We start from the raw sequence: 14603 nt of genomic DNA, 5'->3' as shown, positions 1-14603 counted from the left end.
ATAAGTCATTAGTATGGCTATTATTGTTTATGAAAAAACATCAGACCTTTGGGTCGATATCAAATTAACACATCGTTTGTTAAAAAAGTAAATGATGTTGAGGCTTTAAATCAGTGCTTCTCAAGCTTGTCATGAAGATCCCCACCACTGCACATTTTGTATGTTTCTTATATCAGACAAACCTATTTGTGGTTTTGCAATCTCTACTGAGATGATGAGTTTAATGAGGTGTGTTAGATGAGGAAGACTTCCCAAATGTGCAGTGGTGGGGGGTTTAGACAGGTTTGAGAAGCACTGCTTTAAATAATACAATTATTAGATTATAATAAAGGAAAGGTAGTTCTACAAAGGTAAATGGGGAAAATACATAATATTTTTATATTACACTTTAGAATAGGGAACACTTATTCACTATTAACTACGACTTTTGCCTCAATAAATTCCTAAATTGCTGCTTATTCATAGTTAGTAAGGTAGTTGTTAAGTTTAGGTATTGGGTAGGATTAGGGATGTAGAATAAGGCATTAATATGTGCTTAATATTAATTAATTACTACTAATAAATGGCTAATATTCTAATAATATGCATGCTAATAAGCAACTAGTTAAGAGACCCTAAAATAAAGTGTTACCATATTTTAAAATTATTGATGGTTAAACACTAATATAAATTTACATCGTAGTTAAATGTAAATATAAATTTACTTCATAAAGCTTTGTATGTTACATAAATGTTGAACAGATGCAAGGCTTTTCTTGAAACATTTGCTATTATCTGATGATTTTAAATAAGACAGTGGGTTGCTTATAGAATGATTACATTTACATAACTGAAGATGCTCCACATAACTATTAGGTAAGCGGTGAGTGCCACCCACTGTACTTTGATTTTTGTTAAAGAGCATAGATTAGTTAGAGTGCCATGTGAATTCTTACCATTTGTAAAAACTGTAAATATTTTCTTTTACATTTTGTACCCCCTTTGTACTTTTTATTCCCACCTTCTGTAAATAACGTAAGTACTTGGTAAAAACTTGGGTTTTCATCACTTTGCATTGTCCTGTGCACTGCACTATATTTTTCATAGGTAAAGTTACAACCCTATATCTCTTGATTGACACCTAGGGATATAACAAATAACCGAAGGGCAAAAAGTCAGATTATTGCAACCCAAGAAAAGCTAACCACTGACAGGAAATATCTGCAACTTTTTATGACGACACACACAATATATTCTGTAATTATTCAGCAACTGCCACATACAATAAAACCATTTAGATAATGTGAGGCATATTACATATGACATTTTGTTGTTACAGTACAATGAGGCCCTCATTGTTCATATTTAATTTACTTATTAAGAGATTGTACAGACTATGTAATATGCCTTAAAGCAGAACTTTTCACACCACTCGCCCAAGCAGGAGGGGGCGGCTCTCTGCAGTGGATCTCCGGCTCAGAAGGTTCCACAGCATTAAAGGCACTGAGCTTCTTCCAGAGCTGAAACTGCTGCTTGTATTATCATCTCTCAGTGGATGGTACTCCTTATATCGCCTGGATAAACAATATAACTTGAGGGTGACTTTAATGTACATAAACTTTATTTACATTTAACTAGGCAGCAAACAATAACATATTATTAATATTAATTTTGATGAAACCCATATGTGTATTGGTGTCTTACTTGTATGTAAATGCAATGGCCCCCACAACACAAATAAAAACCAGGACTCCCAGTGTTGCTCCAGCCATGTTCTTTGATGAATTTGTGTCTGTAATTTTAACAAGATAAGCTGTGAATTAGTGAGGTTATATGCTCAAGAAAATACATTTTATTATTTTAGATATGCTTTGAATTTATATGACACTTGCCTATAGCCACACTGAGCTTTGCACTGGTTACAGCCAAGCTAACATCATTGGTTAGAGAGACGTTGATACAGAAGGTGCCAGAGTTGTTGAAAAATTGTCGCAGCACCATCTGACACTCAGAGGTTGGAGTCACAGCATTACACTGTAGGGCCTGAACAGGGCTTATGCAGTCTGCATCAGATACCACAGTGCAGACTTGATTTGGGAGGCTGGCAAGCAAATATAAAAGATTAATAACTTTGCATAACACATTTTATGTTCTACAACAGCCATTATTATTACCAATTTAAGACTATTATAAAACAGTAAAAGCTGAAATCACTAAAGCCTATATACAGCCTATAAAATAAATCCATATTGAAGGAATATTTACCTTCCCTGGCATGTGACTGTAAGATCTACAGCATTCTGCTCCAGCTCTGTGGCCAGAATGACCACATTATTCACCTCCACAATCTCAACACTCTCTATTCCCTCTGAGTTGGGAAAACATATATGTAGAGAATATTAAACGTATGTAGACAGGCAGTTTTTGTGCTCATCAATACACTATTAAGTGATTATAATAAAAAAAAAAAGGTAGAAGAGGTAGAAGTGATCTGTTTACAGGTATCATTAAGACAAAATAATAAATGTTAAAGCAGATGTGGCTTCTGACCATAAATCTAGGCATCTAACACTACTAAGCTATGATTAACCACTAGTAGCCTGAGTTTTACATTTAAAATACAAATGCAGAATACTTTTGGCAGAGGTCTAGTGTCTTTGTATAATTCAGCCTGAGGGTGGCACTCTAACCTTAATGGGCAGACTCTATATACATAGAATATTATATTAGAATAGACTGTAATGTAGTACTTTATGTGTTTGAATATTCAATTAGAATGTTCCGAATTTTGGAAAACAAAAGGCATGTTTGTTTCCCAGAACAATTAACCAAGTTACATGGGGAACTCTGTTACTTACCAAAACAAACACAAATTCACTATTTGCAGGCTATTTTTACACACACACACACACACACACACACACACACACACCACGCACACACACACACACACACACACACACAGGGTAATGTGGGGTAAAAGTGATGTATCTGAGAAAACGGATTTCACAGTGATCTAATTTTTAGCATAAGAAAAAAAGGGTTTTAAAGCTTGTTGTTTGGTAGAAAATCAGTTATTTGTGATATGAGAATAGTAAGGCCTATATAATTATATTTTCAGAATGACAAAAAAAAATGTTCTCAAACATAGTTTACTATACTCATCTCACTTTACAACTTAGAAACGCCAAAAAATAATTAATGAATAATGTTGAACACATTTACAAGTTAACAATTTAGAATTGGTTCAGTTTATATAGAGTTTGAGATGTTTATATAGAAATGTTTTCAAGTGGATTAATATTTTATGGCTGTTTGAAAGCCTGTTTAGCATTAGTATAGTGTTTCTCAATTTCAGCCATGGCACACATTTTGTATGCCTCTCTTATCTGACACAGTCCAGTTCATGGAGCTCTTTCCTAATGAGATTATGATCTGAATCAGCTGTGCTAGATAAGAAAGACATACAAAATGTATAGAGCTACTGCGTTAGTACAGCAGTGTTAACATTGCAGCATTTTATGGATTTGACCCTGCTAGACAATTTATTATTTATTATTTATTATTTTCATTTCATTATTTGAGGTGATATGTAACCCAATTTTGACAGGTAAGCCAGCCAGGCAAGTAATGCTGAAGTGAAGCCATGTTCGTGGTGGTTGGAATATAAGGATCAAATATAGCAGAAGTTAAGGGGCCAAGCACAACAGAGGCAGAATGAGGAGCAAGCATGGCATGGATGATCAGACCAAATGAAACAATGAGTAATTAAAGACATCTTAAAGTTGTTTTACTCAAAAGCCTAAAAAAAAAAAATCATTAATTCAACCATTAGTGCTTATCATGACTTATTTAACTTCATTTCGATTTTTTTTAACTAGCATTTGAATCATCTTGAATTAAGGGATCAGAAGAAAAAAATATGTTTGTTTCTACCCCATACAGTTCAAACGTTATTAGCACAAACATGAGTGCAAATTTGGACAAGTGGTGGCGCTAGCGGGTTTGAGTTAGAGACTTCAAATTTGGTGTGATTAATGTTCAGACTGTTCTGTGTGCCAAATTTCACAACTTTTACCTTGGACAGCCATGGACTGTTGATTTTTTATTTTTTTTTATAAAAAATTAAAACATTTTTAATGTGTACTTTTGCATAAATCTCTTCTTTCTTTTTTGCCCAGATGATTAATATTCAGGTCTAGTTTTAAATTAAATTAAATTAAATTAAATTAAATTAAATTAAATTAAATTAAATTAAATTAAATTAAATTAAATTAAATTAAATTAAATTAAATTAAATTAAATTTAATTTAATTTAATTTAATTTAATTTAATTTAATTTATAAATAAAAAAAAAATACTCACGGACTACTGTAAGAGTTGTAGAGAAGGAGCCATAACGATAAATCATACAGTTAGTTTCTGCTGGCATTTCTGGTGCTTGCCGCTTTGCAATGACTAGAGCGACCTGGGTTGCCTCATTTCCTGCCACCAGTTCAGCTTCTAATTCACTCACTGTTGCCTCAGGTATGCTAGTTAAGCCTGCAATTAAAGCACCAATGGAAATACATTAAATATATGACAAAATTCATTGTTATGGATTATATAAAGTTATGAATGTCTAAATAAAGGTTGTTTTTTTTCACCAGTGATAGCTTCGGTTGCCTCGTTGACCCCAGCAACAGTCTCATTAACTGCTTCTATGTCCTCTACTGCAGGTATAACAGATGCTACAATATCTGTGACCACTGCCTCAGGGGTGATAATGATTATTGCATCACCAGTTGGTGCCACTGTTTCTATAACTGTCTGAACAGAGGCTGTGTCAACTACAGCAGCAGGGGGTTCTGGGAGTACTGTGGCTGCCAGATTGATAATAATCTCGTCTCCTTCTGGGGCTGTGTCAGCCACAGGAATTTCTGTCGCAGGTTCAGCCTCAACAGCCGCAGGTGTGGCTAACATAACTGCAGCAGTATTGTCAGCTTCAGCCACAGCTGTGTCTCCAGCAACAGTGGGCACCTCCTGGGCAGCATTATCTAATTCTGCTTCTGTGTCAATTGCTGACACTGCTAAGTCATTGGCAACGACATTGACATCAGCTGCAACTCCTTCCTCTGCCGTGGGCACAGCATCAACCGACTGAGGAGAAACAGTCAGTACAGTGTTTTCCACTGTTGTAGCTTCATCTGGCAAAAAGGAGAAGGCACCAACTTATAAATCTTTTGGAAATCTCTTCAAAACACTTTCTGGACTGAGAATTGTCTTTCAAATGCTATGAAATATGAGATTTGGTTATAGTAGGAAATTCTACCTGTGACAGGAACAGGAGGTACAACAGTGGCTGCTGGAGTTGGACTGAGCTGACAACCAGTTGAGATGGCTGCCATCAAAACCACCTGTGGCCTGAAGGAACCAGTTGTAAGGTATGTGTGGGTAACAGTAGTTTCTCGGGAAATGAGAGTTCCACTATTGTCACCAAAATCCCAGTTGAAGGTGATGTCTGACCCACTGAGATAATGGCTAGGGTCATGCAAATTAATGCCAAAGGACACAGCTCTGTTCTGGATAAAGCTTTGGTCACCCTGATTGATGTCACCAACCTGAGATAATGTCACTGTAAAAGGAATCTGGTCTAGAGAAGAAGAGGAAATTTCGTTAGGGTCTTGTGGGAATATGTTCAGTAAATGACAGCATTGGTTTACTCTCCAGTTACGTTGATCACTTTCCAGGATTTCTAGATAAATGTGCAATTATCAAACTACTCACCAGTGATGGAGAACTGGGTAGATGCATAACCAAGGGGAATAAACTTGTCTTTACCACGGCAGTGATAAATGACTATATCCACTGCGTAAGAACCAAGAGGCATATTGTCTGTTTCAATGGTCAGTAGAGAGGAGGGACCATCAGCCACCTGCCAATATTTTCCTGAAAGAGAGATACAATGAAAAGAGTGACTAAAAATCAGTCACTAATAGCCCCGACACTGTCCCTAACACAAAGCTACCCTCTAAAATCAGAGAGAAATGATTTTAAAATAAATGGTTCATAAGAATCTTGTACAAGCCTCCGCAACTCTAACCTTAAAGTCTTCATAGATTGTTGATCCAAGTGTGTGTCCTACTTGCATATGTAAATCCATCTCTCCACTAAATGTGTAGGTTAATATATATTACTCTAGAATAAAAATACAGGTTTAAACTTGCTCTTACCCCATGTTTTCCATACATAGATGAAGCGGGGCTTTTTGTTAGAGACCTTAGTTAAGGGTGTCCTGTCAGGGAAGACACCTGTCCATTCTTGAGGGATGTTGGAGTCAGGGTATACAGTCTGGCCCATAGTATAGGATGTTCCTAAAAGACAAATTGTATATATATATGCATTATACGGTGGGGTAAAACATTTTTTTTGATCCCCTGCTGATTTTGTACATTTGCCCACTGACAAAGAAATGATCAGTCTATAATTTTAATGGTAGGTTTATTTGAACAGTGAGAGACAGAATAACAACAACAACAAAAAAAAATCCTGAAAAACGTATTTCAAAAAAGTTATAAATTGATTTGCATTTTAATGAGTGAAATAAGTATTTGATCCCCTATCAGTCAGCAAGATTTCTGGCTCCCAGGTGTCTTTTATACAGGTAATGAGCTGAGATTAGGAGCACTCTCTTAAAGGGACTGCTCCTAATCTCAGTTTGTTACCTGTATAAAAGACACCTGTCCACAGAAGCAATCAATCAATCAGATTCCACAATGGACGATGAACGGGACCATGTACCGTCAGGGCCAAGGCATTGAAGCCGGCCAGGGCATTGAAAATGGGTCGTGGATGTGTATTCCAGCATGACAATGACCCAAAACACACGGCCAAGGCAGCAAAGGAGTGGCTCAAGAAGAAGCACATTAAGGTCCTGGAGTGGCCTAGCCAGTCTCCAGACCTTAATCCCATAGAAAATATGTGGAGGGAGCTGAAGGTTCGAGTTGCCAAACGTCAGCCTCGAAACCTTAATGACTTGGAGAAGATCTGCAAAGAGGAGTGGGACAAAATCCCTCCTGAGATGTGTGCAAACCTGGTGACCAACTACAAGAAACGTCTGACCTCTGTGATTGCTAACAAGGGTTTTGCCACCAAGTACTAAGTCATGTTTTGCGAAGGGGTCAAATACTTATTTGACTCATTAAAATGCAAATCAATTTATATCTTTTTTTAAATGCGTTTTTCTGGATTTCTTTTGTTGTTATTCTGTCTCTCCCTGTTCAAATAAACCTACAATTAAAATAATAGACTGATAATTTCTTTGTCAGTGGGCAAACGTACAAAATCAGCAGGGGATCAAATAATTTTTTTCCCCATTGCAATTTTTGTAATGTAAATGTATTGTATTATGGAAGCTTGTATACCATTAATTGTACAGTTTCTTGCCCACACCACCTCTCCATCAGGAAGTACTGTCTGGTTCTGAGGGAAGCGAACATCAACGTTGAAAGTAGCTTTGGCTCCTGTCAGTGTAGGAGAATCACTTCTGACATCAAATGTCACCTCTCCACCTATGGCAAAAAAGCATTTCCAGACATAGTTTAAAAGAAATGTAGCAGGTGTAGCATATCTTCTTCCAAAAAAATTTAAGTTAACTCAATAAATAATTTTGACAATTTATTTATATGCAAACCAAAAATTTTCTTTTTGGCAGAAGGAATTCTTGTTCATTATTTTCCATAGAAGTTTGAAAATACTTTGAGTTCAATGTCTTGTGCTTTAACATTTTTAGAATGAGTCAATTAATTGTGTATGCTTGATGTACTGAAATACCTTTCCAACAGTCTCTGTATCTGGGATCTCCATCCCTCCAAACTGGATACATCTGTGAATTCCATGAACGATAATGTGCAAAGCGTGTTCTTGATTCTAGAATGATGAAAATAAATAATTAAAAAATTATTTGTGAAAGAGCATTAAAATTAATTTTCAAATGAGTAATTAATAAAGTTAATTTCTTTATTCAAATCACTCAAGTCTTCTTTAAAACTCATCTATGGGGAAACTCTTTTCTCTTTTTTTTTATGATTTTTCAATTTCCCAATAGACCCAGTTATTAGAAATCATTAGATGTGTGAAGTGCACATTTATTAATTTAATTCCCTTACTTCAACTTTATAAGCAACCCTACAAACAATAAAATGGCCTACATGAGACAGCAGATTAGAAAAATGGTATAATAGATATTTCAGACTCGGTAAGTTAAATATAGTACAACATAATACATAGTATAATTTTAAAAGGAGTAGTTAAAGTAAATAAAAACAGGGTAGTTGTTAAAGGTTGGCTTAAGTTCATAAGCGAGTCAAGAGACAAAAAAAATCAAGAGAATGTGAGGACTGGCAAATATAGTCACACGACCTCCACAATCCCATTCAATCCTTTTCATGTGACTTTCAGCTGAGGTTACCACTCTAATCCCCACTGCTGTAATGAGGTAAGATCCCACAGAGCTCTGACACATAGTCAACCTTTGAATTTTCACATTGTATGTATGTGTGCATCTGAATGTTTGTGTATCTGATTGTGTAAGTTTTTGTGATTTATTATGTTTTAAGACTCATTACTTACATTAACATTTAGTTTATTTGGCATATGTGTTTTTATCCAAAGCAATACATTTCCAGAATGTCAAAGCCATAACCCGCACAATTCTTTAACATCTTGCATCATGCAGCAACACTATACTTAATAAAAATCAAAGAATGGCCAATTATCACTTTAAAAGTTAGCCTTGCAACAAGCCTCTTTAAAGCATTCATCATGCAATTCATTTAGATAGAATTGTAAGAAACTGAATTGTTTAAAGTGCTGGTATTTAAAATAATGCAACTATTTATCAGCTATGGATTTAACCCAAAGATTCTAAAAGAAGAAATATATATGACAAAATTTTTTACAAATCTTGAGTAATTTTATTTACTATGAGGCATTTAATGTATCTGCTTTATACTTTCAAATTCTGTACAATCAGTGGTTCTTATTAATGGTTTCCAGTATATAAAGAACAGAAATAGGCTACTCACGTGAAAGTGCTCCTGATGAGAACGTAAGAATTAGAAAGATGAGAGCCCTCCACATCATCAGGGTATGCATTGATAGCTACAACACCAGCCACTGATCCAGCTTTACTCTAGAGACCCAAGAAGTGTCTTGCATATTCTTCAATATCAGCACCCAAAACCAAATCCCAATGTATGACATCATAGATTTGTGCATATTAGGTTCCTCCCACAGCCTCAAGTAATCCTAGAGGGTTGTAGTTTAGGAATGTTTCATTCTTACAATGCATTACTATTATGCAGCCTCTCTTCCTTGGGATCTTGCTGGGATTTTCTGATTACATAATGATTAAAGGGTTAGTTCACCCAAAAATGAAAATTCTGTCATTAATTACTCACCTTCATGTTGTTTCAAACCTGTTAGACCTTCATTCATCTTCGAAACACAAATTAAGATATTTTTGATGGAATCTGAGAGCTCTCTGACGATCAGCGTCCAGAAACATGGCAAGGAGATCTGTAAAATAATCCATGTGACATCAGGGGTTCAACCATAATTTTACGAAGCTACGAGAATACTTTTTGTATGCAACGAAAACAAAAATAACAACTTTATTCAAGTTTGTCTCCTCTACGTCAGCGTAGAGCCATTTTGGAGAATATCTGCTGGACGGAAACTACATACGTTCTTCTGTGTCAGCCGCACCACGCGGATACGTCTTTACGAATATTTACGTTTTGATTTGAACGACAACAGCGCATCTGGTATGCAGCTAACACAGAACGGCAAACGCAGTTTCCATCCAGCGGATATTCTCCAAAATGGCACTAGGGTGACGCGGAGGATATGAATTTGAATAAAGTCGTTAATATATTTTTTTTCTATTGCGCACAAAAAGTATTCTCGTAGCTTCGTAAAATTACAGTTGAACCCCTGATGTCACATGGATTATTTTACCGAGCTCCTTGCTACGTTTCTGGACCTTGATCGTGTAAGGACCCTTACTGTCCATGGAGGGTCTGAGAGCTCTCAGATTTCATAAAGAATATCTTAATTTGTGTTCTGAAGATGAACGGAGGTCTTACGGGTTTTAAACAACATGAGGGTGAGTAATTAATGACAGAATTTTCATTTTTGGGTGAACTATCCCTTTAATTGAGAACCTTGAATGTTAACCAAAAATAAATAAATAAAAAGCTTTTTTTGAAACTGCAGACAAAAAGAATAAATGAGGATTAATGAAATGATTATCCTTTTATAATATTATTGATTTCATTTATGTTACTATAACTGTAACATGCATTTTCTTTTAGCCATTTTACCAGTTTCACAAGTTTACACAATTAATTATCATTATCTGTAGGCTACTCGTGTGTTTTACAACAGGTTATACACAAATGTATATGTACATGTATAATCCTTTATTGAATACAGGAAATCTAAAATTACCTAGTAGTATGTGTGCACACCCTTTTATTTTGATGGAGATGGAAAAAATTTACTAATAACATTCAAACTCTTACTGAAAAGTAAGAGTTTACGTAACGCTACTTAATCCTGAACAAAAACTCCCAAAACATTACAGATGCCACTGAATACCATGCAGGCCATCATCAACAAGGGGAGACAATGTGACAATGACATCTAAAAAGATAAAGGAAAAGTAAGCAGGTCATCTGTCAAAAATTGATGGAAACTACAATAATGAAAACTTGTCATTTGTCACAATAGAAAAAATCATAGATAGTGCCAAATACCAAACCTTTTTTGGCACAAGACCTGCAGGCCTCCATGAAAATTTTAAGACGAAGAGGGATTTCATCTTTCAGCACAATAATAGCCTCAAACACAAATCAAAATCGAAAAAGGAATGACTTCATAAGAAGAAGAACATTTTGGAAAGGCCCAGTCAGAGCCCACACCCAAATCCAATCAAATAAACTTTTGAGTTGACTTGAAGAGGGCTATACTCAAACGATCCCCTGACAATTTGAACAGTCTGAAGCTCTTTGAAAAAGAAAAGTAATAAAACTGACAAAACAAGAGGTGAAAAAAAAATGTTGGCTTCATTAGTATTAGTTGAGGGGTCATTTAAAGTCTTTTATTTTTCTTTTGTTTTTCCTTAGATTCTTTTGTATTGAGATTCTCTTCAGTCAACATCACTGCCGAGTTTTACATTGAATTCACAACTGTACAGAAATATTATTTCAAAATGATGGATTTGTAAATGTGAATGCCGCTGCTGCAGCTCCTGATCTTGTGATCATATGTGGATCCTGTGAGAATAAATGTCCATTCATTATCTACAAATGAAGACAAGAAAGAGGGCAATATTCTTGGATCATGGCTGTCTGAGAATCGTGATTTTTGGGTCATATCTGATATGACCCAGAGCTGCAGTGATGGAGAGTCACAAGATGAGAGTATACGCACAGACCAGTCAATGATGTTCTTTCATTATTGTTCTCTTTCTCCTCATGTCTTTACCTTCATGTACTTTTCTTGTTCATTCTTTGCATTCTTGGGTTGGTATTAGTGTTACAGTAACAGTCCATTTATTGTTATTCTTGGAGGTATCTTTTCAAAGTAATTAGAATTTAGGAGTTAGGAGTTAGACTTTTTGATTGCAGTTAAATGTCAAAACTTTGCAGAACAAATTTAAAATATACAAAGAAGTGATCATGTCTGGTTTGATATCAGATGGTGGGATGTCATATTCTCTTTACCAACAGTACTGTATAGTCATGTTATAAGTCAAGTTTTATACATATATATAGTTTTATAACTAATTGCTGAGAACTGCATATCGAGACATCGCTATTTCTCTGTTTTATTTGGTGACCATTATAATATAATATATAATATATAACTATATACAGTGCTGTGAAAAGGTTTTTGCCCCCATCCTGTTTTGTTTTCTTGTTAGTTTTTTTGTCACACTTAAAAGATTCAGATCAAACTAATTTTAATATTACAAAGATAATGCAAGTAAATACAAAATACAGTTTTTAAATGATGATTTCATTTATTGCGGGAAAAGAGCTGTCCAACCTACCTGGCCCTCCTTGAAAAATTAATTGCCCCCTCCTGTTAAATCATGAAAGAACTGTGATTAACCACATTATTTTAGAAAGCTGAGTTAAATTTATCTAGCCAAACCCAAGCCTGATTACTGCTAGACCTGTTGAATCAAGGAATTACTTAAATAGAACCTGTCTGATAAAGCGAAGCATGCTTAAAGCGCAACACATTATGCTGCAATCTACAGACATTCATGAACAGATGAGAAACACTGGTTGACATGTAGACCATGACCCAGAACAACATCTAAAGAACTGCAGGCCTCACTTGCCTCAATTAAGGTCAGTGTTCATGATTCATGAACAATAAGAAAGAGACTGGGCAAAAACAGCATCCATGGGAGAGTTCCAAAGGCAAAAGCCACTGCTGACCAAAAAGAACACAGTGGCTTGTCTCACATTTGTCAAAAAATACCTTGATTATCCCCAAGACTTTTGGGCAAATATTCTGTCGACTGATTCGACAAAGGTTTAACTTTTTGGAAGGTGTGTGTCCCATTACATCTGGCGTAAAACCAACACAGCATTTCATAAAAAGATCATACCAACAGTCAAACGTGGTGGTAGTGTGATGGTCTGGGGCTGCTTTGCAGCTTCAGGAACTGGACAACTTGCCATAACTGATGGAACCATGAATTTTCCACTCTATCAGAAAATCTTGATGGAGAATATCTGGCCATCAGCTTGTGACCTCAAGCTCAAACACACTTGGGTTATGGAGCAGGACAATGATCCGAAACTCACCAGCAAGTCCACCTCTGAATGGCTCAAGAAAATCAAAATTAAAGTTTTGGAGTGGCCAAAACTTAAATCCGATTGAGATGCTGTGGCATGACCTTAAACAGTCCATTCATGCTTGAAAACCCTTCAATGTGGTGAATTAAAACAATTCTGCAAAGAAGAGTGGGTCAAAATTCGTCCACAGCGTTGTGAAAGACTCGTTGCCAGTTATCGCAAACGCTTGATTGCAGTTGTTGCTGCAAAGGGTGGCACAACCAGATTTAGGAGGCAATTACTTTTTCAAGTAGTGTCAGGCAGGTTTGGACAGCTTTTTTCCCTTAATAAACGAAATCATTATTTCAAAACTGTATTTTGTATTTGTTCGGGTTATCTTTGTGTAATATTAAAATTTGTTTGATGATCTGAATCTTTTAAGTGTGACAAATATGCAAAAAAAAAAAAAAAAAAACAGGAGGGGATTTACAGGAAATTAAAACCTTTTCACGGCACTGTATAGTATATATAGATCGAATATATAGGTGTGTTTGATTAGGGTTGGAGATAAAGTCTTCAGGATGGTAGCCCTCCATAAAAAAAAAAAAAAAAAACTAAACCTAATCAAACACATCTGAACAAACTAATGAATGTCTTCAAGATTAATAGAAAGCTATAGGCAGGTATGTTTAATGGAGCTAAACACTGCAGGAAGTGGATCTCGAGGGCCAGAATTGCCCTCAGCCCTGACATAGATTGATGTGGATTATTGTGGATTAACCTTTTTTTTTACCTTTAAACCAGGTAACTGTTCCTGGAGAGCCCTGTTGAAAAAAAAAACTGCATATGCTATGTATGTTTTGAAGCATGACTGCTGGTTTAAGATGGTCATGTGCTGATCATAAACAACTAGCTCCTGCTCATAACCAGCTAAGAACCACCTCAAACCAGCAGTCATGCTTCAAAACATGAAATGAGCTGAAATGGTATGTTTACACATACGAGGAATTTGTTTTAGTCAAGTCAAGTCAAGTCAATATTATTTGTATAGTGCTTTTAACAATGCAAATTGTATCAAAGCAGCTTTACATCGGCTTGATATAAAGCTGGGTGGCTTTATATCAGCTTTACGGTATTTAGAGGGGGAAATAGTTTGTCGAAATAGTGTCATATAGTGACAGAAACTCCACAGTGCAACAGAATGACAGTGATAAAGCAAGACACAGATGATAAAAGAATAATATACAAATATACAAAATGCTGCCATATCACCCTGTAGCTGGGAAAACTAGGTTGCTGCCGGAAGAGGTGTTAGTGAGGCCAGCAGGGGGTGCACCTGTGGTCTGTGTGAGTCCTAACTCCTCAGTATAGTGACGGGGACACTATACTGTAAAAAGCACCGTCCTTCGGATGAGACATTAAACTGAGGTCCTGACTCTCTGTGGTCATTAAAAATACCAGGATGTCTTTCAAAAAGAGTAGAGGTGTGACCTCGGCATCCTGGCCAATTTGCCTATTAGCCTCTGACCACCATGGTCTCCTAACAATCCCCTTATCTGCTGATTAGCAGGTCTCCTCTCCACCAGTAAGTTGATGTGTGTTCTGTCTCTTGTCGCATCATCCAGGTGGATGAGGAGATCCCCCTCTCAATGTAAAGCACTTCGAGTGCCCAGAAAAGCGCTATATAAATATAATGAATTATTATTATTATTATTATTATTGACAATGTACAAAAAAGCAAAAACACAATATACAAAATAGACAATTTTGTATGAACAGGTATGTTAT

At 36.0% G+C, this 14603-nt stretch overlaps 1 protein-coding gene across 1 annotated transcript; it reads right to left on the bottom strand.

Annotated features, from left to right (window-relative positions):
• Nucleotides 1–972: 972 nt before the first annotated feature.
• LOC306855128 (melanocyte protein PMEL-like) lies at nt 973–9203 on the bottom strand. Its single transcript, XM_079393579.1, has 12 exons — nt 9045–9203; nt 7792–7887; nt 7383–7529; nt 6192–6332; nt 5746–5907; nt 5291–5611; nt 4626–5165; nt 4345–4521; nt 2245–2347; nt 1872–2080; nt 1684–1771; nt 973–1553 (listed from the first exon to the last, which is right to left on the bottom strand). The coding sequence occupies exons 1-12, from the start codon at nt 9112–9114 to the stop codon at nt 1403–1405; spliced, it is 2205 nt and encodes a 734-aa protein (XP_079249705.1). The 5' UTR covers nt 9115–9203; the 3' UTR covers nt 973–1402.
• Nucleotides 9204–14603: the final 5400 nt, after the last annotated feature.

The sequence above is a fragment of the Barbus barbus genome (assembly GCF_936440315.1).
Source record: "Barbus barbus genome assembly, chromosome: 35".
Lineage (NCBI taxonomy): Eukaryota > Metazoa > Chordata > Actinopteri > Cypriniformes > Cyprinidae > Barbus > Barbus barbus.
Note: the sequence above shows the minus strand (reverse complement) of the source record. Positions and strands in the feature narration are given on the sequence as shown.

Excerpts from the sequence above, each read along its gene's own strand:
- LOC306855128 (XM_079393579.1), bottom strand. The coding sequence starts at position 9,114 with ATGCATACCCTGATGATGTGGAGGGCTCTCATCTTTCTAATTCTTACG. Across the intron at positions 7,530-7,791 it reads ATACAGAGACTGTTGGAAAG|GTGGAGAGGTGACATTTGAT; the intron begins GTATTTCAGTAC and ends TTTTTGCCATAG. Across the intron at positions 6,333-7,382 it reads AAGAAACTGTACAATTAATG|GAACATCCTATACTATGGGC; the intron begins GTATACAAGCTT and ends TTTGTCTTTTAG.